Source organism: Bombus pascuorum, chromosome 14 (genome assembly GCF_905332965.1).
Source record: "Bombus pascuorum chromosome 14, iyBomPasc1.1, whole genome shotgun sequence".
Taxonomy (NCBI): Eukaryota; Metazoa; Arthropoda; class Insecta; order Hymenoptera; family Apidae; genus Bombus; species Bombus pascuorum.
Window position 1 is genome coordinate 1,128,651 of NC_083501.1, and position 27,950 is coordinate 1,156,600.

The window sequence follows — 27,950 nt, forward strand, 5'->3', positions numbered from 1 at the left end:
CGTAACTGGACAAAGTTTCTACAATTTTCAAAAGTCGACGATATACGGTATTCACTTTTTTCTCTTTTACGACCGATTCAAAATCGCGGTAGTTTAATGCAACCGGACAACCGGACGTTAGCTCGTAGAAGAAACCGGTTCCGGGCGGCGCGCTACGTCGCGCTGCGCAACGCCGGAGTTTGGTCACCCGCGCGAAATCAAACGCGAAACGAGACTCCGTGGCACGATGGTATATAACGATTCGCTTTCCATACCAGATATTTCTGCCAGTTACCAACTTAACCGGAACCAAGTAACCAGCGTAAGTACGTTCTACGTCTAGTTCGAGCCCGAGCCGAGCTTGTTTCGTCTCGCGTTTGAATTCGCCGATTGGATTTCCTTTTAATGGCAAATTAAATGAATCGTTGATCGACGGTCTTATCAATTTCAGTATACCGCTTCCTCTACGCGGTACCGACTTCCTCCAGCGCTAAATAAGTAAATCAAAACGCGGAATCGCGTCGTTTATTCGCTTCGAATCTTCAAAGTCTAACCGCGTATTCGCTTCGAAAGAACGTGGCGTCGCAGAAACGTATTTCTCCGCTCGTCCTAAATAACAAACATCGCGTTGAATGTATCTTTACCGATCAGATACGAACGTACGGTTGGTCGTTGGAAACGCGGATAAATTTTACAAACGTTAGAGCTTGTTCTCCGACTTTTCCTAACGTTAGGTGTCTAACGCAGGATCTCGACCACGTTCCTTTCTGATCATGACCTTGGCGCTTAACGACACCTGTGACCTTGGAATAAGCTCGCTTCTAGGGATTATACACGGTGATCCTTGACGATCGTACGGATGATCGTATAGTCAAGGAATGCTCGAAAAAACCGAAGCGCGTTCGTATTGCGTTAAATTTTTACATACGTACGATAAACTGCGCGATATGCTGCGATAAATTCTGTCCTATATCGTATTACCATTAAAAAACGACGGTTGCTGGCCGAGAGAAGAGGAAAAACATGGAGTTGCAAGCGGCTCAAAATGGCGGGAACTTTCAAGGCGACTTTGTACTACGACGTACTACTATAGAGTAGAACGTTCGAGCTAGCGGCTGTCTTGCAACTTGAACCGAATAGCGGTATATCCGTACCGTGTCAGGGAAGCAAAAGTTTAAACGTGCATCGACCTTTCGCGTTTCCTTTGGCTCATCCGTTTCGCTGAAACCAGGATCGCGCGAACGTTGGACGTTTGCCTATCTATTTCTGTCATATTTCTATAAAACATCGTCGAGTATTTACACGTTTATCCGATGCGGATAATTACGTAAAGCGTATATTCCCGTCAAGATTTATCCTCCGAAGGTTTCCGATAATCGCAGCAAGCGATCGATGATAAAACAAGTCGAAGAATGCGCAGGTTCCGTCTCGGATCCAACGATAAATCAGCGCAGAACTCGGAGAAAAAGTTATCGCGTCGAATTCCTTCCGGCCGGTGTAAATTAACGTTTATTCTAACGTCTTATCAGCTTCGGCAGTTGTAGCCAAGAAATGCGTCACAGTTTTCTTTTTAAAGGAAGTCACTCACACGCTTTCAAACTCGTTGCCTGTTAACTGCGTTTTCTGTTTCTCTGCGGTCGTCGGATTCGAAGAATCGCGTCGCAAGTCCGAAAGATAACCACTTACTGATTCGTTGTTATTGCTTATCGTTGTCAGCACGTTATTCGCGTGCGTTTTTCAACGTCGTATTTGAGAAAAGATTAGAATTACGCCGCGTAACGGCGACTCCACGACCGACTACTCTCTTCCTACGTCCGTTTCCCGTTCGCGCTCGTCGCAGCCATAACACGCAACGTATTGCGACACGGAACGACGCTATGCGAAGAATCGATTGTTCGAGGCTTTCTGAAACGCGCGATGAAATCGATGCTACGTTACGTAAACCACGGGCAAACGAACTTTGGTTTTCGGATGGAATCGAAATCGACCATCGATCGGTTCCATCGGTGAATTTACGCGACCGCTCGATCGCTTCTCGCGTTACGTGCGTCGTGTTCATTAAAAACCAGGATATCGGAAAATGAACGCTCGCTTCTGCCTCGACGAAATCCAGGCAGGAACATTCGTGAATTAAGATTCCTCGAAAAATTAACAATTTGCGTACGGCTGTCGTGGACGGACGACGAAACGAAGGACAACGTACAAACCTTGATCCTTTCTTTCCGTTTACGGGAAACGATTTACGAAAATCTAGAAACACCTAAGGGATTAAAGTCCTATTTACCGATTTTCCTACGAATACGATCGACGAATTGACACGTTATCGTGGCTATCGTCGTTTCCTGGTACAAACGCAACTCTGCGTCTCCGGCAAGCGCGAGAGTAACGCAGCAACGATCGTTTTACTATCGCGAACGCGTTGCTCGATGATTCGATCGGAGTGGTACGCTCGACGAAGGTCGACCACGCATTACGTACCTTATTTACTTGTATCCCCACCTACTCGGCTTCTCGCGATACTAGTTGCTGCGAGATACGAAAAGCGTTCGTACGTTAATGGTGCATCGTCGAGTCGGTTGGAATCGGTTCGAGTTGGAATTCTACTTTGACGCGTCTCGCAACACGATCTCGAATCGTTCCTGTCACGACGTCTACTTGGTGAAAGTGTTAGATAACGATTTTATTCGTGGCACGCTGCTCTGGCCTCGAATCGTACCAACGATTTAAAAAAGAGATCTCTCGTTCTGCCGCGTCGTTGCTCCAGACTGTGGCCGAAACGCGAGCATAGTCGCCACATTTTTATTCCTGCGCTCTGTGCGTTGGTCGCGAGAATCGCGTTCGTACGTCGAAGCTGCGAGATGACAGCGAAGACGGTGGTTTTAGAACGATCTCGAGACACCGGTTAGAGCACGGCCTGTTCAATTAGAGTGGCATCGGTGACATAACGCGAGCCACGATACGGATGTGCATATTAACCTATTTAGCTCGGTTACACGCGGACAATGCATGATACGCGTTCTGCGCGATGCGAGCGACTTCGAAACGGACGCGGAACAAGGTGGACGTGGAACGGAGTTAGACGAAATTCAAATATCTCGCGCCATTACGTACAAGGCGGTAGACGCAACACCCAGCTACCTAGTTTTCTCAAGTAGCGTCGATCGGATTCGCGCGTATGTAACGAACGCACGTGCACGTGAAACTCTATCTCGTGTAAAACTCTTTCTCTTTCTCTGCACGAATTTGCGTTCGAACGGAATCGCGCGATTCTTCGTTCTACGACCGCGATATTATCGTCATCGGCGTTGACGACCGAAGCGCATATAGCTGGCTTCGAACATGGAACAAAACGGAGGAGAACGGACGAGAAGACGGTGCGAAAAGATAACTAATTGATAATGGCAGAAGAAGTAGAACGCGAAACGATCCAGCCGAGCATTTAAGATTACAAGCGAATTCGACGTAAATTCGATATTTACGTAAACGTTTATCGCGACGTTATACGCGTCGTTGAACGCGTTTTGCGCGAACAATCGCCGTGCACTTTACATAATCCTCGACCCTGCATCTCAAATACCGCAGAAATATACAGCCTCGTTATCTCTCTCGCTTTATCCTCGTCGCTCCTCGGCTCCTTCTTCCGTAGTTATAAATATTACCGAGTTACGTTGCTTTCTTCTTTCGAGTCACACGCTGCTCCGTTTTTGTGCGAGCTTTCCAGAGACCAAGCGCGCCAGCTTCGGACGAATTCTGTTCTTTAGGAATTCCTTGATTTCATCGGTACGCGAGTTACACGAGCCGCTTCGAGCGAAAATATTCGTTGGTCGCAAGACGATGACGCGCGATGCTTCGCGAAAATATTTGAACGCGTTGCATACGCGCGGTGCTACCTATCGCCTTGTTAACCGGCCACGGTGAATCCCTTCCACTTTCGTCGAGTTGCTGCCTACCCAGGTCCGTTTCGTTAATCGGTCGTGCAGCGAAAGCAAAAGTAGTGGATGAGAAAGCAGCGACGAAAAAATCCGCACGAGCGAGACATTTACCGAAGCATCTTTGGTTTCTCTTGTCAGAGAAATCGATTTGATGTTCTTTTAGATGGAAGAAACATCCGATTAACGGTAAAAACGTGGACGGATTTTCTTTTTTCGTCGAGCCGGTTTCGCATCCTAAATTTGGACGAAATCTGGTTCGCGTCGAACGGTTAACGCCTCGGAAACGCTAGGCATCGTTCGAAATAGAAAAAGACTTGCTATCTACGGAATGCAAGCGCCCCGTGCATCCGCTCCGTTACGATTCTATTCCGGTCCTCGCGAGCAAACCGCTGAACCGCTAGGCCATGCTCGACTAGTACGCGCCTCTATCTACCGCTCGACGCTGGAAATTCGAATTTCCACGACGATCAGACGATCAGAAGACGTACGTACGATCCGCGTGCGCGTCTATAAAATTCGAATTCTAAGAACGTTCGTGGTCGGCAAGAAGAGGCGTTAAAAAATGGTGGGAAACAATGGTAATTCGGTAATAGGGTCCACAACCGTCGAAAAACCGTAGAGCGGAGGGATGCGGGTAATTTCGGGGACCGAACGGAGGGGACGAGGCTTGGGGAAAGATTGGAACGAGGTGGGGTGGGCGAAAGAGAGGAGCCAGGCTAAATTTAAATGGCCCGGTACTACTCGTGCGTCGTTAACGAAACGCACTTGGCTGCCGTATACGCTGTTCCCCGGTCGTGCTACTCCCCAGGACGTAGTACGCATACAGACATGTACGCGTCGCGTGCACGTGCGTCGAGTCGGCCGATCAGCTGGCCCGCATATAAGGGTTTCCACGACCCTCTCTCTCTCCAGCGGCGATTCCGTCCGGGTGTCCGTGCGTTTGACTCGGCTTTCTCCTACTTCCGCCGCTCTGCGATTCGTTTACGCCAGCGTTGTTTATTAACAACGCTGTTTGACAGGTTGTTCTATGCGAAAAGCAACGCGTGCCATCGCCTACTCTATCGGCAAGATCGGGCAGCTCTCAATTTTAAACGCGTGAAAACTCGGCTTCGCCTGTGATCGGTCAACCATACGTTCCAGCCTGGGATTTCCCGTACGAGTCGTATATATAGTTTGGCAGAAGGTACGCGGAACGAGCTTGTAAATTGAAATGCGGAGAAAAAAAGCGACCACGAAAGTTGCCACTCTTTGGAATCTATCTTGGAATTTGCCACTATTCGCGATAAGTAAATTCGTCGAGATAGATACGTTGTTTTCCCAAGATACCGATAGGATACCGAGTAGCCAGATTATGAAATTGGCAACTTTTTGAAAGCGAGGAGTCGAACGATTTGCTTTCCGAGAAGTTCGTAGAAATGTCAACTGGAACGCGACGGACGAGAATCGTCGAGAGAGGCACGTTCTACCGACAGGTTTCTCCAAATTTCTATTTTCTTGCGTGGAAAAAGTAGCGGAGTATTAGGAGAGCGTGAAAAGAGGAAAAAGTGAGCAGCGCGAGAAGGGGAGAAAAGGAGAAAGAGGGAGAGAGAGAGAGATAAAGAGAGAGAGAGAGAGATGGTCGGGAGAAAAGGTCGGATCCGGCTTACAGGAGGGTGGCTGAAACTATGCGATCGATAGTTGAATGCCCTCCAGTTGACATGCGTAGCCCGTACCTGCTTCGCTTACGATTCACCCCCGATAACTTTTTCCCCTCTTTCTCTCGGTCTTGTCGTTATCTTGCCTTTTAACTGATTTCGTTTTTTCTTTTTCTATCGGCGAGTGAATATACCATCGAAGAAAAATCGCTCGATAACGCATAGAACGTACGAGTCGACGCTATCGACGCTAACGGCGAAACTACCAGTCGACTAGCGGCGAACTCGACGCATGGAAATTTCCATCCAGACGAATTCTCTTCACCTTTGCCTCGCGCTTCTGTTCCACGTTCCACGTATATTTGTACTTCCTTCTCCATATTTTTTCGTTTTCGCCGGCCCGATCGATGCCACTCGCACACGCGAAATATATCACAATTCGTGGAAAAGTAGCGCGCTTTTACTCGTATAAATTAAATCCAATTAATCGCACGGGTTGACATTGATCGGCCAAATTATGCGATAAAACGATTCAACCGTAATTGGCCCGGCTACGCCGAATTATAACGACCTTCGTGATAATAAATAGCGCGAGCAAGGGAACTGTTAAGATCTGTAAAAACGTTACAGCTACTCTAACGACAAACAATGTTATGCATACATATATGTTAATTCGACTGCTATATAATTCGTGGTGATTAGAATTTGCCACTTGTATTTGTCAGAGGTTTGAAATACTTGAAAAGCGAAAATATAGAGATAATAAATAAGCAGGGAATCGCGTAAATCGATAAGTAAATATCGTGTGCTAATATGTGGTTAATATTTACACGAGGCTGGTGTAACGTCAGCGGTCGTGTATGTGGCATAGATCTGTTCGTTTTGCTCCAAAAACTCGCACGTAAAATGCGGGGGAGAAAGGTTGGAAATCGCGTTAGCAGAACGCCGCTCTGCGTGCCAATCCAAAATGTAATTTACTGTTGCAAATATCGTACACGTATTTCGTGCACGTTTCGTACGATGCGATCGTAACGAATTGCAAGAAAGCTATACGATACGAAAGGAAACGGCAGAGAAATTATGGAAAACTTGGTCGAGTAAAACGCTTTGATTACACGATCGGTTCGCTGAATCGCGCGGCCTTATTATCAAGATGTTGAAACAGAAACGTTGGCGTTATTGCTAAAGAAGGAAATCGATATCTTATCGGGGTTTCGCGATAACATCGAATATCCTGCTCGCAAAACCCTAGATATATACGTTTTGCGTATTAAACTACACGTTTCTTTCTTTCCAAAGCGTACAGGCAAGTTGTTAGGATGTAGGTCGTAGATCCGTACATTTCCAAGTTACGGTTTACGCAAAAAGAGGTCAACGGTAATGCAAGGTGCATACATCCAGCTGATCACGAATTCACCGAAACATTTCGCTTGTTCGCGCATCAATGGAAACGCGATGACACGACCAACTTTCTTGCAGAACGAGTCGCTGCCGTTGGTAGCGGCGGAAACAAGAGTTCGTATAATGGCATGGTTTACTACGATCCATAGTTTGCTCGCGAAACGAACAATCCTAGACGACCTAAGCGTTTGTCGCAAGATTATAAATTATCCTATCATTTCTGTAATATCGCGCTCCGGTTGTATTATTTATAATTGTTTTTCGTTTTCTTATATCATTATTATTATTAGTAGTAGTAGTAGTAGTAGTAATAGTAGTAAAATTACGTAAAATCATTGTCACACCATCGATAATCGGAATACAGGTAATCGATGAAACGTCCGAGTCTTCGAACGCTACCATTCTTTTTGCCTATGCACGACACGTGCACTAAAACGTACGAGTTATATAATTATTCATTGTTACTTACGTAACGCCGTAATCGCCGAGCGAACCAAAGGAATACGAGATAACGGAAATGCGAAATACACTCGACGATACAGCAACGTCAGAGGTAAATATACGTGTACTATGTAAGTTTCTGGAAACGGATGCGTCTCTGATCGTAAGCTTCGAGTCGAGGAAAACACACGTGCGAACAAACAGGGGGAAAAAGCTCGGTGACGTAACTGGATTCGTCGGTAGACGCGAACGAGCGCGATCGAAACATCCCATCTGGCAAAAATTCGGTCTGCTACGATTTATTTTTGATCCGATCGGTTAACCATCGACGAAACAAAGTTCGTCAACGAACAACGGCTCGTTTTCCACAGGTTCGTGTTCGCGACGTTCGACAATGGATTCGACCCGATCGTAACTAGCCAAAACGTTGCAAGCAACGGTCACGATGTCCGTCTCGTTTTCGAAAGTCGGTCGAGGCTGTTGCGACAAGGGACAAGTGGTTGAGAAACAGCGTAAAGGAGAAAGGGGCATTTTGTTCAACGCGAAAGAACCAACTACGAATCGTCAAACATTCGTGTAACGATAGCTCGTGCAGTAATATGTAGATATCGGGTCTAACGTTCGATGGGCAAGGGATCGTCTATTTACGTTAGCCAGATATTACATATACAGCTAGAACAGCGAATGTTTCAGTTAAGGTCGGTACAATCCCCTTCGTTGTGCATATTTCTCATCGAATCGGCTACCCTACTGTTACCAGACCTTTGAACGTTTGGAATCTAACGCGTTCGCTTTGACCTATGGAACATCCGCCAGAATAATTCTCCGGATTTTGAATATCGCGATACGCTTACACGCGGAATAATACAGAGAAACGCGAACCGATCCAACTTTTTTCGAAAATCTCCGTGATTTCCTGCGCGTTCTCGTAGAACGGAAAACATCAAAGAGAAAAGGAACGATTATATTCGTTTGTCTCGACGTAATCTTTCGACGTAAAGAGCGAGGAATTTTTCTATCGCCTCTCCGTATATCTACTCGTTTACGATAAACGATACGCTTCTTCGACGATGGTAGCTCGATCTGGATCTTTCCTCCTTTCTTGTGCTTGAACGTTTGAACGATAGCGCGACGATGGCGTAAAATGGTGGAATAATTACGGCGTGAATAAAAAATGGTAGAGAGAAAAGGAGACGAAAAGTATCGGCGTTACCAAAGAAAAGAGGCGAAAGAAGGCGCGAAGGAGTAAGCTACCTGGATCAAAATGCATTCCAGCACAAAGTACAAGTAAGGAGAGGTTTTCCCGAGGGGTAGAATGTGAAATTGCGCGGGTCAGGCCAGGTCAAGGCACTCTATCGGCGAGCGAAACAGAGGGTGAGCTAAAAATCGCGACTCGCGCTACGAATCGATATTGTACCTGTACGATTTCACGAATACCTGTCTTACGCGCAACGATTCAAGAGCAAAATCTCGAAGATAGAATACAACGGTACAATTGTAACACGCGTTAGCGCGAACATCGAATCGCGCAATTTGAACGAAAGACGAACGATCGTATCAAGTAAGCGTAATATCGATCAACGTATCTCGCAAAATGTGCAATACCATTGGTTTCTATTATAGCGTGCGTACGTGGTTTCCTGCGGTCGAGTGTGAAACAGGTGCGTGGCACCTGACGTACCTGAGGGACGAATCTTTTAAACTTTAAAAGGACGTCCTTTCGCGAAAATCCACAATGGAGACCGTTCAAGCGTTTCGACACGATACGACACAAAACGATTCATTACGATACCAGAAGCGTGCGTGACACGGACATCCCTCTTTGCCACGTGCACGCGTAAATACATACCTACACACTCGTGCGTTTCGTATCACGATTGTCATCACCCATCATCGACTTGTTCGACTCAACGCCGTTCGAAAATAGCAATTATTTCTCTTTCAGTTATTCCAATTTGAAAGTACTCGAAAACACGGCAGTTGCCATTAATATCGATTACCACGGTGATCGATGGACGAGCAAAGTAGCGCATTCTCTACGCTTAAATTGTATAAACAGGGAGAAAGAGAAAAAGAGTAAAGGACAGAATGGAAATTTTCGAACGCGCTGTTTCATTCTTGCTTGGAAAGTATTTGTATGTTACGACGGGCACAGTCATCGATGAATCGTCATTGAAAGCTGTGTATGTGTATATACGGTGTATATATTTGATGTTGTTTATCAACTTCCCCCCCTCCCGTACTCCCAACACGCCATCGTTTGATGTCCTCTGGTAATACACCGTCTCTTCCCTACTCCTATCGTAGTTACAGAAATTAAGGCACACGTATACATGCTCGTTACGAGATTAAAAAGAAACTTATTCGAAAGGGAGTAGTCGCAAAGGATCTACGCAACGTTAAGGGGATTAGCTCGAGACAAAAAGAGCGGTGAAAAAAAAAAAAAGAAAGAAAGAAAGAAACGTAGCGCTCGCGACGACGAAGAGCGCGAGGCAGGATGCGCGGCTACGCGGGTGCGAGGTGCGATCACGTGGCGGGACACGCGTCGACGAACTCTCGGCTCGAGCCGAAAACGGGCAGGCTGCACGGAGTGTGGTTGCGTCACCGTGCTCCGAACCCGTGATCACCCCGCGCGGCCTCTTTGCGAAATTCGAGAGAACCTTCGAACGCCACACACACGACACGACACGACACGACAAGACACGACGCACGAGCCTAGTCTCCTGGAAGGAGCGAGTACGAACGATCGACGTTCGTTCAACACGGCGACTAACCTACGACAAGTTTTATACTCGACAAGTACATAATATAGGCACCTTTATTGGGGAACGTGGTAGTCCAGATGTCGGCGGTTGAAGGTGTCTCAGCCGGCGCAGCGCCGAACGCGCGAAACATCTTCTTCCGCTATATGGATTCCTATGGGTGCGACTACGGTCGCTCAATGAAGCCGTTGAATCTTTTAACGCGAATGTTTCAACGGTAATTCGTAGGTTACACGAAAAATCTTTTCGACTCCGTTTTCGTGTGTTGCCGTTGATCGTTAAACTCGTTCCCCGGTCCGTCCACTCGGCCCGGTCACGATGGTCGCCGCGCACTTTGAACCTCACCTCGGCGAACGACTCCTCCTGATTTTCGATAGATTCGGCACTACGCGGGTGACACGGAGCGACTGCACGCAACAGGACGTGATCAGAGCATCGGAAGTTTCGAGTTTATGCACAACACACATACGGACAGGAACGGCACACTAACGGGCGCGAGCAGCCAGGCCGAGCACCGGAGTACCGGGGTACCGTTTGCCGATGAACCCTAGATAAAGTTTCCTCCTCCACTATCGAGTCACTTAGCACACACTGGGACGATCTTCTATTCCACACTGCTACCCACCGCGCACTTTTATTCTTATTCCTATTTTTCCTTTCTTTCTTTCCCTACCCACCCTCTTTCTTCTCACTCCTTTCTTCCTGTATTCCTTTTCTCTTTCTCCGTGTATCTTTCTGCTGTTCCGCGCACTATCCTTCCTCGTATTTCACCGAACACGCAACCAAATCAAACACGTATGTAGTACACGTAGTGTCGCTACTGTATTACCCGTATCGCATCCCAAAGACGAATGGATCTAAATGGTGTATCTGGATCAACACAAAGTTAAGCACATGTCACGGCCGACGAGGCGAGAGTATTAGTTGCTACGTCGTTCGTTTATGCGATAGCGGCTAAACGAACGGAAAAGTTGTCGCGCGCACTTTGCTTCGATTCAACACGTCCCTCGGCCGTCGTCTCTCGAAAACAGATCGTCGTTCTTTCTCTTCGCACTTTGCCGCTTCTTTCTCGGCTACTCGCTCCGTCGGCTTCGAACGAGCGTACGCGACACAACCGGCTATTTGTTTTTAGAAAAAGGCGTGGTTACGGTTACGGTCGGCTGTGTGTTACGTTTCCGACTGCGATTGCGCGGCGTGTGAATACGACGTATGATGCGCGCTGTCTGAAGTTCGCTGAAGGAATGGCCGCTCCGCGATGGTCCCCGGCCCCCAGGCGTGGGAGGAAGCTGGTAGCGCGCGGAGGTGCGGCGCGGCGAGACGAGGCGAAACGAACGTGGTGGGACGAAACGAAGCGAGACCAGGCGAACAGAGGCGAACAGAGGCGAAGAGAGGCGAAGAGAGGCGAAGAGCGGCGAGACGAGGCGAAGTCCATGCGGACATATATGTACGCGCGCGGTGTGTGCGCACCTACCGCTTCTACTCCGTTCCGTGTCGACACGTCCACGTGTGTATGTGATAGCGTTCTCGCGCGCCGGTGTCCGTGTCCGCTGTTCGTCTGCGAACGAGCGCGACAGAGTCGGAGCACGCGCGCAAAAGGGATCGATGGCGCCGCGGCGAAGCTACCCGACCACTACTCCATCGGAGCCACATCGAGCGAAACGCTACTATACGACCAAAGGAGATACAGGAGTCGTCCACGCGCACACGTTCAGTTTCGCGCACGTACACGTGCGATCGCGGAGAAAGAGAGAGAGAGTACGTCAGGGACAAACCAACGGCGCGAGTCGAAGCGAGTTCGAACGATGTATGCGAGATACGGCTCGATGACGTACTACGAGCAAGTGGATGGAAGAGCGAGAGGCGGCACTCGTACCGCAGGGACGTAAACAAAGTCCCGAATACCCCGATGTAAACCTTACGCGTCGTCCTATTCGATGCTTTGTGGCTTATTCGATGTTTCACCGCGATCGTAAACGTAAAACGAGAGTTACTGATAAATCCGAATCTGTTATCTCACCTCTACCTAAATCCAGCCATTGGAAATAAAAAAACGGGTTCGGTCATCTCGAAATACGATCTCGAACTCGCGGTTACCATGGGGTTCGGACAGAGTTCGCGTGAAAAACGATCGAGGGTAGAGAAGTTGATAAAAGATAAAAATGGAAGACGGAGGACGGGGCACGCGTGTGCGTGTAAAAACACAAGCGGAAGCTATACGACGTATATTGTACGAACGTAATGGAGGCAAAAATGGGAAGATATATATGTTGTTGCGCGTATGCACGCGTGTATGTTTACGTATGCGTGTTGATATACAGATAGATAATCTCATACGCATACGTGCGTATATAGCGCGCACGACCCCTCGATAGTCGCGTTGCCTCCGTTCATGTTTCAGCATTGAGACGCGATGACTCAAAAACAAGCGTGTGCGTCGCATCAACGTATTAGTATAGCGCGTGCATCTATCGCCGTCCATGTACATATGTAACTTCTTATCTAGCCGTGCATCCTTTCTCTATTTATTCGTTTCTTTTATCCTCCGTTTACACATCTTATTTCAACATCTAATCGAGTTCAAGAGCGGCATTGATCCTCGAAATACGTATTTTTACGCCCTATCGAAACGAACAAATTAACGTAAAAATGGACCCGTCGTGTTCTCTTCTCGTATGCCGTTCAAATGTATCGCCGTGGAAACAGTTTTCCTAGCCATTGTGCCACTGTACAGTCAACGCTTTGTCGAAAAGAACGGATCTAATCGATCCGAAGAATCTCGAAATTAAGTATAATATATTCAGCGACGGTCGAGCGTATTCTTAACCGTATTATACAAATGAAAGAAAGAATCGCAGCTGAATATCGCATCGACCGATTCAGCCGCGATCTCGCGGTCGTTTGGCAATCAACGAACAAATTGCGCGTACATTATCGCCGACGATTACGACCGCATCGCCAACCAGAGAATAATAAAAATGTTCTAATATTTCGTCCAAGCCTGTACGACGACGACAACGACGACGACGTGGAAGAACTGGATAATACGCTCAAGGTTGTTTGCTCACGAGTGCGCTGCTTATACGAGCGTTTCTGCATCCACGTGATATCGCGAAATACGCGAACGTTGTTTCGGCGCTTGGTCGGTTTCTTCGGTTACGCGTCGAATCCGTCTCGAAATCCAGTCGAATTTGTCCGCCATTGACGTCCTTTTTCAACTACCTCGCGCGCATTCGGAATTCCAAGCGATCCATCCATCCCTTCCTTTCGAATCGTCCGAAAGATAACATTTGCAAGCATATATGCGTATAGGCGTCTATGAGAGTGTTTCGAGACTCGCGAACGCATATCGCGATTCGATCGAGATAAAGCTTCGTCATCGTTACGATTTCTTTCTGCGGGTAGATGGACGATATTGTGAATAATTACGTAACATCCCCGTAACCTAGCATTTCTTGAATGTACGGCTGTACTTAACCGTATCCACTCGACATAACACTACTACGATCGATACCTAAAACGTATTTGAACGATTGGATTAGTCTCGTGCACGAGCGAATCGATGGAAAATAGTTTTTCGACGAACGTTACGCAAATACATCGGCCGATTTACCTACAAATGATTAATACAGCCTGCAGAAGTCGGTCGCTCTTCCAACTATTGCAAACGTTCGAGTAAACACCTCTGATTCGTTGCATCGATCCTAAGCGATTATTATGCACGGTTCAAGGCATATGGCAAACAGCGTGCACATGTGGTAATATCTATATGTAACGCTGTTCGGACGGCGAGAGGTGTACCGATACGAAGGATACTTTAATCGATGTTCAAGGTTAAACGGCAGAATTATTAGCGCTCGCGCTTGTTGCGACACGGTCGCGGTTGCTCGTGCTCGTCTCGCGGTTCGACCAGTACCACGCCGATATGTAGACACAGTGTGTCGGCATTTTGTGACGCATAGCCGTTACATAATCGTTCAGCGTCGAGACGAGTCGCGCGTAGTATAGGTCCTCGTGCTCGATCATCGTCGATCCAATTCGAAGAGTTCGTTGTTCGGCAAACATTCGAGCGATTAAGAGATTTGGCGAACGACAGCGGGAAAGCAGCGAATGGAAGAGAAGCGACGAGTAACGCGGCAAATCGTTCCATTCGTATACGCACGATCTTGTCTCACGACCGTTAAAGGATAATTGTAGAAAACGAACAAGTCGATGCAGGGACAAACGAAAAATTAGAAAGTCAATTCGGTTGTTCGTGTTATTCCGTGTCTTGGAATCGCGCGACGTTCCAATGTCGTCGTATTTCGTAACCAATAAGCTGGCAACAGCTCAGCAACGGTCACCGATCGAACCATCGTTAATGAAAACTCTAAACAATGGCCAAAGGAGGGACGAAGGAATTTGCGTACGTAGCTTGATCGCGAAAATTAGTGCATGCATAAACGAGGTAACACGCACGCGCTTGCGCGCTACTCCACTCGATCGAACTGCGCAACGGCACGATGGAATTTCACGAAGCAGAAACTGCAGTCGTACAATTTCGAAACGTATCTTGTCGTAAACGAGCAAATCCGCTGTTCGTTCATCACCTTTGTAACGCCAACGCGCTTCGACGTTTCTTCGTTCGTAAAACGAAAGAAAAGCTTACCGCGAGCCGGACGTATAATTCGTTCGCGATCTTCCTGGCAAGTTTGTATCTCGAACGTAGGAAATATCGATCGTTGAGAGATATCGACGTTGAGAGGAAATGGCGAGGAGAAAAGCAAGGGACGGAACGTTCCTTGGCCGAAACGGTTGGCCCCTAAGCTAAAATAAGCGGAAGTAAGCAGCACGAGCGCATCTAAATTTAGACGTGGACGTGTGCTCATCGTTCGGCCTTTCGGCCATTACGCTACTAGCTTGCTCGTTGCATATCTGGCTGATGGGGGCTCGTGCTCCGGTTAAACGTGGAAGCTTCGATTCCAGCACCGACTTCGACATTGACGTGCACGCAATCCGGCCTGAGCATTTTAGGCTGCATGCATAATGGATATCCAAGATCCCGCCGAGTTGTGGAAAACTGGTCCCATTTGCATTTCGACACATCGTATCTGCCTACCATTAGGCCTGCTTTTCGCTATTTCGACCAACACGCCATATCGAAGAAAAAGAACGCTCGCGTGTCGCATTCTTCATCCTAATTTATGTATTTGTTTATTGTGACAGGTGGCAACCCCGTGGATACAAAACGGGACCCCCCGTAACGCGGCAGATACGTGTTATACGGGACCCGTATGTTACATTGTTTCGTGTAAAATCGTCGAATTATAAGAGAGAAATCCGCAATCTATAATTTCTCGCTTATCGATTCGCTAACGTTATTTTGCTCGCTAAATTACCGCGCAGAAGGGCCCGAGTTACTCGGAAGCGGCAAAAGGATATCGAGAAAACCCGACTATCGCTAGAAAGCACGTTGTAAATTCTATGGAAAGGATCGATAGAATCGTAATTAGAGATACAGAAGTTTAGCCTGAAACTAGAGTGGACGAGTTCTTGCGGCTTTTACCGATACGAACCAACTTTTACCACGATGTCGGCGTAGTCTTCTTCTTCCTCGTTCATCGATCTCCACGATTTTCGATAAAATAAAAGGAGAATGGTCTTTAACATCCGTCTCAATGGAGAGACAATGGACGGTGGCGAGGACGACTAGGGAAAATTTTGTCGGCGATTCGGTATGCACGCAGCCTTATCGTAGATTCGGCGCGAAGGATGGCTGACACGAAAGCCCGTAGTACAAGATACGAACACGAATCGGCCGGACCAGCTGACTGCCAAAACAGCTGCGGCGATACACGCGATGATGGATCATTGCTTGCTCCGTTTCACTGGTTCGTCCTCTCTTCCGCTTCTCCTTTCCACTTCGACTCGACCTCTCGACTCGATCGTACGACTCTATGCGTTCAGCCAATTCCCGCTTAATTAGTCGACCTTCTTCTTTTCATCGATTACGCGTATATGCTAAAGAGATCCAAAAGCGAACAATCGACTCGTAACGTAACCTAAGGTATCGCGTCGAACGTAATACGTTATTTCTGCGATACGATTAGAAATTCGCTTCTCTTCCACGTAGATCTTACAACATTAAGAAATTCGAAAAAATCGATGTGTTTATAAAACTATAATTTATATATAAGTATACGCTCATAACGAATACTTAAATATAGATACACGTGTATTTAATATATAGATATATATTTTTAACGAGCTATCGCCTTGGTCTTTGATCGGGAAATTGACGTACGATCTATTTGAGCGGAATTTGAAACGTTTCGAACTGATTACCAACCGGGTATGCTTTGCCTCTCTCTTTCGAGAGCTAGCCGTTTTATTTTTGGCCGTCTTACGTAAGGAACAATGTTCGGTCGACGATCGAGGCGACAAACAGCGTTAATCGTACCGTGCGATTTTGCTGCTAATCTCAAAGTACACTCCAATTACTCTTTCTCGAGGTACGCGTATCGAAGCAGCTATTATTCCTTAAGGAAAATACAAATTGCCGTTCTTGTTGCAGAGTCACGCGGTGACGAAGAGGTATTCGATTTTCTGTACGCAATAAGACGTTTGTTGTTCCAAATAGAAAGTTACCGTTATCCAATCCCGACGTTGGATAAAAAAATTCAAAGGCCTTTTTCGTCTCTTTTTCTTACGATTAACCAATTGTCGCGTCGGCTTGGAGTCTGTCGGTGCCAAGGAAAAAATTGGTACGGGGAACGTAGACGAGTCGAGGTTAAAAACTATCACGTTCCATGGGATAAAGAGAAACGCCGAAAAACCGACACCGGCGAACTAATAGCTGGAGGAGAAGTACGGTCGTTGGAGCGTGCTCGCGGTGTTCTAACTCTGGTTCGTTAATTTTTTCGTCGCTTTACGATTCCAACGAATTTACCCGAGAGTCGTTCGAGCCTCTCGGAAACCGCATCGATCGATTCCATAAGTCGAAAGTACGTTTCTCGAATTTCCCTTAGAATTTACCATCGCTTCCGTCGCCTTGCCACGAACGATCCTGTACAAGTCGTTCGTTGCTCGAGAATCGAACATCGATCGCGCACTTATGTAAGGAAATTAAAAAATTAATAAATAGTCGGTCGATTCGATCGGCTTCCAAGAGATTTCCTATTCCTTTCCTTGAACGTTCTACTTTTTCGAATTATCGCGGCTAACGTCCGAGGAGCTCCGCGCGATGCGCACGTTGCAACGAATTGTGGTTGCGTCACGCGTATAACACCTTCAATGAAATATCGTAACGAATATGATATCTGATATCGTACACGGTATCCTTGAATTTATGTAATGTCCATTCTTTCGTTATTCCTTAAGGCTTCCTTCGTTCCCCTCTATTCTCGCCAGTCGTTCCTTTTCACCCTCTCCCTTCCTCCTATTTTCCCCTCCATCCATCCATCTACGCATCTATCTGTTACTACACGTTGCTGCTTCTCGCACGGTTCTTCCTACACGATAGACGAAACGATTGCGTAAAGATTTCTTCGCTTTTGTAAATAATTGGACGATGCTCGAACGACCACTTCCATCGCCAAACAGCAATACGGAATTATAAGCGTACAGAAACGTAGAAACTGTCTGTGGCCACTTTGGTCGCTGACTTTGACAGCCGACGATTGTTCTCCGTATCGACTCGTGTATCTTACAGTGAAAGAGGTTTTTCCATGCGACCTATTGCATAAATATAGAAAGACGCCAGTCATCGGAGAAGTATTTCCGAACGGTGAGTTGCCACAAATACGAACGCATTTGTTCGCTTAATTCTTTCGAGAACCGTGCGTTTGAAATCAGCGGAGTCTATGAACGGAGGAAGGAACACGGGGGTAGTTCGAGTCGCTCGACCGACGGCGATCGAACGCGATGGAGAGAGAGGAAATAGACGGAGAATAATGACGTTCGTTCCGGAGAATAATTTTCAAGAGACGACAAAAAATATTTAATTGCTGTCAGTAGGATCAAGCTGTTCGTTTCGATTCACGCTTCGATAAATAAGAATTATCGATGGACGGTAGATATTACGTAGCAGCGAATCGAGCCGATCGTTCTGTACACGCGCCGAATGCTTCTCTCTTCCTTTTAATATTTCTCGTGCCTCTGTTCCGTTTCTTTCCTTCGTCGCTTTATTCTCGCCGATGATCAGGAAACAAAATGTCAGATACCATAGATGCGTAAAATCGCGTAGGAATTAAAAAGCGACGCAAGACGTAAGACCGAAAATGCAAGCTCGATAGGTTACAAGTGCAAGGACGAGAAAAGAGTGTGTTAGGTGTCCCCGAGCGAGTAGCATCAGCGATCGCGCGTGTCGCTCGTTCGTTCGCCCGCCAACCGCTTTCATCCACTCTCGTTCTTGCACCCTTTTACCCTTTTTATTCTTTGACGTAAGCCTTTTGTCCCTCAGGATATTTGCGGAGCTTTGTTTCGTCGACAGTATGTACAGCGGCTTAAATATACGTCGCTAATGGCACGGAACCGAAGATACAAAGGGTTGCTCGCTACTGCTACCGTTCTTACTATTACCGCCACTGCTGCTGCTGGATGCTGGCGTGTTTATTTATAATTTGACCATGGTCAAGAAAGGAACGATCGAATCGGTGGAAGCTAAAGATCGACTTTCAAAGCGGACAAAGTTACTCGAACGATGCGAAGAATGCGATCTTTTATAAATAAGGAAATAAAATAAAGCTGCACGACGTAACGCGCAACACGCTCGAAAGACCGAAAGAATGCGTCCTTTTATAAATAAGAAAATAAAAAAGCTTGTACATAGTACGCAACACGCGTAAAGAGCGATCGAGCGATAGATGGTAAACAAATCGCACGTACAGAGGCTCGCGAAAGTATTCGAACACTCGTAGAAACGTAGAGACATCGAGCGTTTAAAATGCGAAAAATTTTGAAATTTTATTAGTTTTCCAACGAAACGCGACTAACAATCAAATATCTTTACGAATTCTAATTTTCTACGGCGAGCGTTCAAACGTTTTCGTGCGCCAGCGTACACGCGCGTAACGACGGCCGAGAGACCCTTCGCGTTGCGCGAATACGACGTACGAAGAGCAACATTGCAGGTCACTGCAATGCGGCTGATGGTGGCAGTTGGTCAATAGGCAACCAGCCAATTCTGATCGAATTTAAATAAGCCCTTGTGCCATTTTGCACTGTCAGCTCCGAGTATAACGTCTCTAAAGAAACCTTTTTTTCGCTTAGTCCACGGAGCGTGCTCGCTACGCGGTACACACGAACGATCCAACGCAGCGCCACGTTGATCGATGACCCGAGATCGGAAGATCGAGGATCGAAGATCGAACACGACACGTGTCGCGTTTGCTCGATCAATAAACTCGTCCAACGTCGACGGATCGACAACTTGAAAACATTGCAATTTCAATTAAGTCTTCGTACCCATTCGGTATTGTAGAAGATTCGCTTTGTAAATAAATTTTGAAACGCAGCGTGCGCTTGCGCGATGCCGAGCCGCTTACGATTCCTTTGACAGGCCGCCTAGAGATGGCGGTACGCGCCTTTTCCAGTTTGTGTGTCGTTCGAAGAACACGTCACGCGTATACTCGGTCGGTATTAACGCCACGGATTAAACGCAAACTGCTCGACAAATTGACAAACATCGATGACTCGAGAATTCCACGAGTCATTCACGGGATTTATGACTCTGTTTGAACACGTTATTCATCGATCAGCGTATATAGTTCTCTTGCAACGGAAACTTATTCGTAACATATTACGTTCTCCTTCGTTTCTTCGTTTCAACTTCTAGAGCCCCTCTACATATATATACATATATAGGGGTGTAGAGTACCGTGTACAGTAGCGTAGTATTCGGACTTGCCACGTTTTCCGGGTTAAATATACAAAACTATCGACGAGAATACCGAAAGATAGGAACTTGTAGGAAAAGTAGAAACTCTACCGAACAAACAGGAGAAAGGATGGTCGGGTTTGTTCGTTGGTTAAATTATTTTTCCTTCCACACGACCCGAATACTATTTTCAGTCGGACCTTATCGCTTTATACGCTTATTGTTTGCACCGTTACCGTCTTATCGGACGTCAGCTTCATTTTTCAGATTATTATCTCTAATTCACACCCGACCGTTTTATCGTACTCCGCGACGTACGAGAGAATACTATTTCGGAAATTGTTTGCTACTTTTCGTAGCTTGATAAACACGTGGCAGCAATACCTCTTCGATAACGAGCACGACCATAATTGCCCGTGTTGCTCGAGAAGCGAACGATTCGCGAACGATGGAAAAACGTAACGAACGACCGGACAACTTCGATCAAATCGAATATTTAGAACGAGCAGGTTTCACCTTCACCGTGGTCACCCGGCAACTTTTTTTTTACATGGACTTGGATCGATAGCTGCGGTCGCATCCTCGAGACATCGTCGCATATTCTCGGCCAATATCGCGTCTACACGGCGCCATTTCATAACGGACGTAAGCTTCGTGGCCGATGCTACGCAACAAAAGGATCGTCACTCGTTTTTCGTCATGAACGAAGCTCGATTCTATCACCTAGCTGAGACGAGAAATTGGTTTTCGTTTTTCTGGATGGATTAAGGTCGAGAATTGCGGAAAGACAGTCGAGTCGATTCAGCAGGATCGATACGAGAATGTCGTGTCGACGCTGTAACGCGTAGCGTAGTAGCTATAGGAAAAAGCTTTGCGATTCTCTTCGTTTCTTCCTCGATTCCTGCTTTTTACCTAAGGGTTGTTTCAGACTCGCGACGCGATCTCGCGATCTACTAGGATCGTATCCTTAATGACACGGATCCATAGTGGTCTACGAACGAAATTTAGTAGCTCCGAGATTATTTACAGTTCCGAGTTATCAAGTTCGTACCTCGGACTAGCTTGCTATTTAAAAATACGAAGCTTCCAAGTCTCGCAGCGTCGCAACCACTAGTTTACATCGTGTGTAAAAACTCGCTTACTTATTACTTATGGTCCTCGATAAAGAAGGGGATGAAAGAGAAAGAGTAAAAAAAAAAAAAAAAAATAAAGGAAAGAAAGAAAAGAAAAAGCGAACGAAACGTTGCATCGGAAGATTAATTCTTGTTTTCTTTACAGATCGAATCTCGAGTAGAGGCGCACGAGTATTTATGTATTTACGCGGTGTCCTTTTTATCCATTCACCTTTTCAATTACACGCGTAGCGTTTGTTCGCAGTAGCGAGATGGGGTGTGCGGAAGATAGAAAGGGAACGAGGGGTAGAAAGCACGATCCAATGAAACCCTAGATGGTTGGAGCGCGGCGTAAAACCACCCTCTATGAATCCCGTCGGCGTTACTAACCGATTACACGGTACACGTATGCGCGATATATAGGTCAGAGAATGCAATCGTAAAGCCCGTGTCGTTCAAGGACGGAAAGTTGGCCGCTAGTTAACCGCTAGTTACTCGCCGTGAGATAATCTGGACGAGTGCGCGCACGCGATCCTATCAATGGGACACGTTCGCTCACGCGGGACATTGTTTTCATCGTACGATATCGAAACGATTTAAACAGGTTATAGTTTTCATCCGTAATCGATAGAAATCTTGGTCCGTAAAAATACCCAGCGGAAGGAAATTATTCTTAAGCATTGTTCGTGTTTAACTACGGTGCGACGCGATGCAGTATAAAAACGCAGCGATAACGCAAAATCGATCCGCTTATTTTCGAAAGGATCTTATCGACGCGAAACACGCGATCGTTAGAGTTCGAGTAGCGTGATCGTTCTTTCCATGTGGCTTCTAACGCGCGTTTGATCGTTCCTTTCGTGCTCTCGTAACGAAGTCTGCAAACCCGAACCACGAATTTAAAAGCTCGAATAATTACGACTGGCGAGACGCGTGTATTCGAATTTAAGGCGGGATTCTTCCGCGTTTCCTCGGCATTTAGCGAGAGGAACCCGCTCATCGGTTAGAACAAAGGACGACGCGAAGAGTGTTTCCTTTGGTCCAAAAGATGGCTACGCGACGCTACGTATATGCAGCCGGGCTATCGTTGCCGTCTCGAGGTTGCACTCGGATTTTCCGAGACTTGACCTACTGGTGCGGTTTAAAGTGCCATGCTGACACTTTTAAAGATGGCGCCGTGGCAAGCACGCCCACTCAACGGAGCCTTACAATGCCTGAAGAGAGGTTTTTGTTCTAGAATAAAGACGGGTTCGCACTCTGGCGATTTGCTATCCCATCCTAGCTCTCAACCCTATTATTCGTTTTTCACCCAAGAGTATCTTCGACTAGACGTCGTTTTGCGAAAGGGTTACTCCTTGTAACTCCTCTATTCTTCCAGCCATCCTCTTTCTCTCCGCCCTCTATCGAAGCGTAAATTTCTATCGGAAATTATCGTCGCGATCTATTCTTCGTTACCGCGAGCTTGTCCCCGGCCGATCGTTATTTCCGATGGTATTTCGATCGTGAAGAGATTTTAATTACGGCTATATAAGGGTTTGCGGCGAGTTAAAAAGGAAAGGCAGGACGTCTGCGATGGTCTCCGAGGGAGCCGATAATTACGCGATCGAACAAAGTAGGTTGGCCAAAATATTTTTCTATGCCTATCCCTGTATCATTCGCCCTGTATCGTTTCATCTTTCTGCAGCTTCTCGCATCATTCGCGAAACTCGACGAGTCGTTTCGACGTGTCTATAACCTGTAACTCGCAACTCGTCGACTCAGCGATATCGTTAGCTGCGAAATTATCGAACAAGGAGGACATAATTCGCCGTGAATAAATAATCGCTGCATCGTAGGAAGGCAAATTTATCGACCTGGAAGAACCAAGGCGACTCGAGTCAACGAAGAAAGCCACTTTCACCAGAAGCTGCTAAATTCTACGAAGCTTCTTGGCAAGGATCTTATTGTCGCGCGCGATTCAGACGATTTTAAGACGTACGAACAAATTGCGTGGCTGTGGGAACTCGAGCGCGGTATCGTCGTGGGTGTTGGCGACGACATCGGTCGCTTGGTCCTTCCGGTGGTCGATGTCGGTGGCGTCGTACGGTTTCGGTGTGTAGACGGACCACTAAGGAAGAAGAGGCCTCGCGATACCACCCTTGCCCTTGACTGCAGGCGCGAGACCGCTTGTCTGAGGGTTGTGTCGGAGCTCGCAGACAGGGTGAGTAGATGCGAGAAGGAAAGCGAGATCGCGAACGAGAAGGGAAGCGAGAGGCAGAGCATCGCGAGACGCAAAGCGTTTGCGAGTCTCCTTCCTACTTCTTTCGGCTCGGTCTCTATGTTGGTTCGCCAAGCTCAAGCTGGACGTGTAGATACAGTCGCGTCGAATCGCACAGAGTGTACGGGATAGAGCGAGTAAAGTGTGTGGAGTCGCGTCGAGTGGAGGGTGCCGAGGAGGGTTGGTCTGCGTTAAGTGGTCGGTTCGGCGGCTCTTTCGTTGGTCTCGTTGCTCGGAAAGCTAGTTGTCTTACTCCGCGCGCCGATCTACAATCTTTGCCTATCGACCACCTTACTCAGTTATGCACGTTCGAGAACTTGTTTCGTTACGCACCGTCGTCCAGATCTTGTTCGACGTTCGAACCTTGTCCCGTTTCTGTTACGTTTTCTCTGTATCCATTGAATACTAAATTTGGTCAATTTGATAGTCGACCTTGAGATAGAGTTTGATTAAATTACGAAGAGACATCGAGACGATCGTATCTCGTACATGTACGCGTAGACAAAACCTTTCGCTAGATTCTCGAGTCTTCCACCGTGTGATAAACTTTTCAACATCTTCGAACGATGATAACTTTGTATTATCGCATTTTCTGTTCGGCAAAGTTCGGAGGCATCGAATCTACGTTTAATTAAGAGCATTGGAAAATCGACTTACCTTTCACGTGTTCAGAGGTATCCGCTGTACCTCGCATGATGTCGCTCAAGTAATGCTCCAACGTTCTCATACTGTCCAACGGTGAATTTCCATTTGTCGTCATACGATCCTGCAAAAACAGTGAAATTCGTTTGTTATTTAGCTTGCATCGAGCAGGAAATCGGACGGTTTGTCCATTCGTTTGGTAACAGGTCGTAAGAATCGCTTCGAGTATTTCGCCAACTGCGGGAAACCGATCGTTGGCAAACACGACTTACGAGGCGTTCGCTCGATTCGCAATTTCTACAGCGAAGGAATTTTAATTTTTCACCGGTTCTCGTTATCGCGTTTCATCGAAACGAGCCTCTCTCGCGGAGAAAGGGCTTTTGAGGACGAACGAGTACCTCGATGGAAAACTTACCCGGCAGCGATGTCGCGCTCTCCGATGAATAGAGTAACCAAAGACAAGAAGAAAAGGAAGGACGAGGGAGACGAGAAAAGAAGCAAAGTTATGGGTTCGAGTCTAGTTTCCTCGGAGAAGGTTACGCGCAAACGAACGATTTAGCTTGCCGTAGTCCAAGATCCCTATTTTTAGACAGAAAGGAAATTCTTTGTTTCAGAGATTCCGCTTGTCATTGAGAGTACGTCAGTTTTGTATCGTTTGGCTTCCTGTGCTTTCCTTCCTAAGGTTTCGGTCAAAAAGGGCCGCCAGTCACAGCAAACATCGGCATTTGAATAAACAGGCTGCGACGTTTAAGTCGTATTTATTGGAAAAGGAAGAAACGTCTAGAGGGAGGTTTATCGTTACGAATATTAGTTGACCGTGAATGTACGACGCGCCTGAGAAAATGACGTAACGATTAACGGAGGAAAAGCAACGATTATACGCGTCCTAGAATCATTCAGAAGCGAATCGATCGCGAAGCGTCCGACCACGCGTCGTCCTTTACTACTGAACTCGTTTCATAGCAGAATGCGCTGTTTATTTCATTTCCACGAACCGCACCGCGAAATAGGGAATTCCTTTAGTCGAAACTTTAACCAACCGCGCATCGCAGATCTATCGCTGTAAAGTCAACGGCAATGCCTATTCCGAACGTCGGTATTTAAAGTTTGTTCGATCGATCGATCGGTCGATCGTAGGTAATATGCGGCTAGCAAAGGTATTCGGGAACGGAAAGAAGGATCTTAAAATACGCGAGACGATGGACGAGGTAAAAAGCAAATAGCGAATATTATCAAACATTGGGCCGCAACATGAATTCGCCCTATTTTGTTTACTTGTCCTGGCAAATAAACGTTACAAGCCAGCGCGTACGAATTAATTTTCTCGATCCGCTGTCACGTTATGCCAAGAATCCAAAGACAAAGTATGTGTCGAGTGACGAAATAATTTTACAAGCTTAAAGAACTACGAACGCCAAATGTGTGGTTGCAGGCCGACTTTGAAAGATCGATCGAATCGGGTCGTAGTATCCTCTTGAACGAAGATACGGTGATCGTAAAAGTCAAGTTCTTCGTGCTTTGCTAATTAAAGTACATCTCGATAGAAATAGACGAGTGTCCACGCATTTCTGAACACCGTGCAGTGTGCATATAGCACGTACATTACTCCGTCGGTGTTGGTTGGTGCAGGGCGAAAGTTGCAAAGGTAGCCCCACTTTTTTCGCATTCGCGTTTTCTTCGTATTACCTGGAACTGCGAGGTGTATTTTCTCCACCCTCCTACGTGAACACCGACTCTCCAACACTGCCGTGTTCCAACCTAGTTCCCCTTCTTTAGTTTTAAGGCCGCCCACACATTGCTGCAAACGTGACTGAGGTGCGCGCGCACACACTCACCCACACATGCCGAAACGCGCGAACCACGAATGAGCGCACGAGCACCCTGCTAGCCGATTTCCGTGCACGCGCACACATCCGTGTGCAAGCACAAGCGCAGAGCAACCTTTCCTCTCCCTCTAGCCGTGTCGCTTCGTTTCCGTCTAACGCAAGGCACGCTGGAAAATCAATATAGGGGAACCAGGAAGCGACGGCAGGGCGTCGACAGCAACCTCCGTGCAGGCTCCATCGCTGTACCACCCCTATTCCACTTGTTACCCCTCTGCTTCTCCTCTTAACTTTGCTTATCCATTTACCTATACATTCCTTTTCTTCCCTTTTTACCCTCTACTTTAGCTTCGATCGGTTAGTGTTTTTAGGTTATGTTTTTGTTTTCTTCCGTACGTTTCGCAAGACGAGTATAGAGATGTTATTTAATGCGCGATATCGCGGTCAGTTTACCGCGTAGACGGAAATGTCGAGAAATATAGAACACCTGGTTTTATATTTACCGAAAAAATAACGATTATTAATAATACATAGATCCTACTGGTTACGGTAAGAACGCGTCATTGTGAATCTATGAAATTTTTATGAGAATTGCTCTAGTTCTAGCGTTAATAGGATATACGTAGATAGGATATAATAGAAAGAGAGAGAGAGAGAGAGTGGCGTGTCACGAAAGAAACGAAAAAGGGAACGATACAGAGTGTTAGTCGATACGCGTTGGTCGATTCGTTTCGATTCAAGAGCGAAATCAAATATCGTTTTGCGATTAGCGTGGAACGTTAATTTTTCTAATCTATTCGTGTTTAAAGTTCGCTCTAACGATTGAACCAGAGAACAAAGAGAATGCGCCACGGCCGCGCAGCAGTTTGTCGCAGACGGAGCAGATTCGAACTAGGATTCTGCGCTATACGATCGCAGGGTGTGTACTCGCGACAACGTTGGCCTACTTCCAATGATTACGACCCGCAAAATGCTGCCACGTCCTTCGTCTTATGCCGCGCTAGCTCTTTCCTATCGAATTTAATTACTCGTTACCATAAATACGACTCGACGATATCATCTTCTGTGTAACTTAAATATAAATCGTTGCTAAGATGTACAAGTTGGCCTCGTCGTTCCCTCCGAGACGAGGATGCTGCGAGCCAACGAACAAAGAATCGTCGTAGAATCACGGCAAGGACGACGACGACGACGACGACGACGACGACGCTCTTGCGTGGAGAATTTCGGAGCGTTCGGAAGAAGAGAGAAAGATTACGCAAGGGGGTGGGTTTTTATAAAGGGAGAGAAGCGTGAAAGGGATTGTTAGCGAGTGTATACGCGCGTGCACGTATTCAAACGCGTATACATCTTCGGCTCCGCCATTTCCGTGCATCCCGCCGGTCTAGACGCGACCGTTCTCGCGGCCGTTGTTCTACGCGTGTTTTGTACTCGTGCAATCTCTTTTTCTTTCGCTCGACGAACCAGACGCGCGTAATTCGCCGCGCCCCGACGCCTCCTATCCTCTAAAACGCGCTCTTCTTTTTCTCGAACGCGCGCGACGCGACTATATTCCACCTGGACGACGCGCGAAAGCGCGTAACCCCTTCCTCGCTTCTGTCTTCCTCGGGATATCCATTAGACCGCGTGCACCCATGTAAGAAACAATTATCGCTTTGTTACGCCGGAGACGAAACGCAGACCGTGTTGAACCGAGAAAGAATCGAATGAGAACGCCACACGGAGCGTCGAAGCACCTGCTGTATCGCCGATATCGAGACAAGCAACGTTCAAACTCGGAGACTGTGTCGTTAAGCGGTAGAAAATGCACGCTTTTAAGCAAACGTTTGACGATCCTTGCTATTACATGGAATTTCGACCGTCGACGCTTTCAAGTAAAATTTTAATAATCGACGCTTCGAAGGAAAAGTTTGAGAATCGAAGGTTTCGCGTCAAATTTTCACGATCGACGCTGCTAAGCAAAATTTTGACGACCGATGTCGCTAAAATTGAAACGGTCCGTGCTATTGATCAAATTTTGCCTGAAAATCCATGCCGTTGATTGAAATTTCGTATTCGAATAGACCAGAGTGAGCGAGCGAGGCGGCGAGGCACAAGCTCGGTGTAACCTGGATCCC

General features: G+C 46.9%; 1 protein-coding gene across 1 annotated transcript in view; it reads right to left on the minus strand.

The window, feature by feature from the left end:
- The window catches only part of LOC132914166 (cytoplasmic polyadenylation element-binding protein 2), a 59,441-nt gene that overhangs the window by 23,686 nt on the left and 7,805 nt on the right, over positions 1–27,950 (minus strand). The window contains exon 3 of the mRNA XM_060973026.1: positions 24,026–24,134. Coding sequence (XP_060829009.1) covers positions 24,026–24,134 — 109 coding nt within the window. The remainder of the gene's footprint in view (positions 1–24,025; positions 24,135–27,950) is intronic.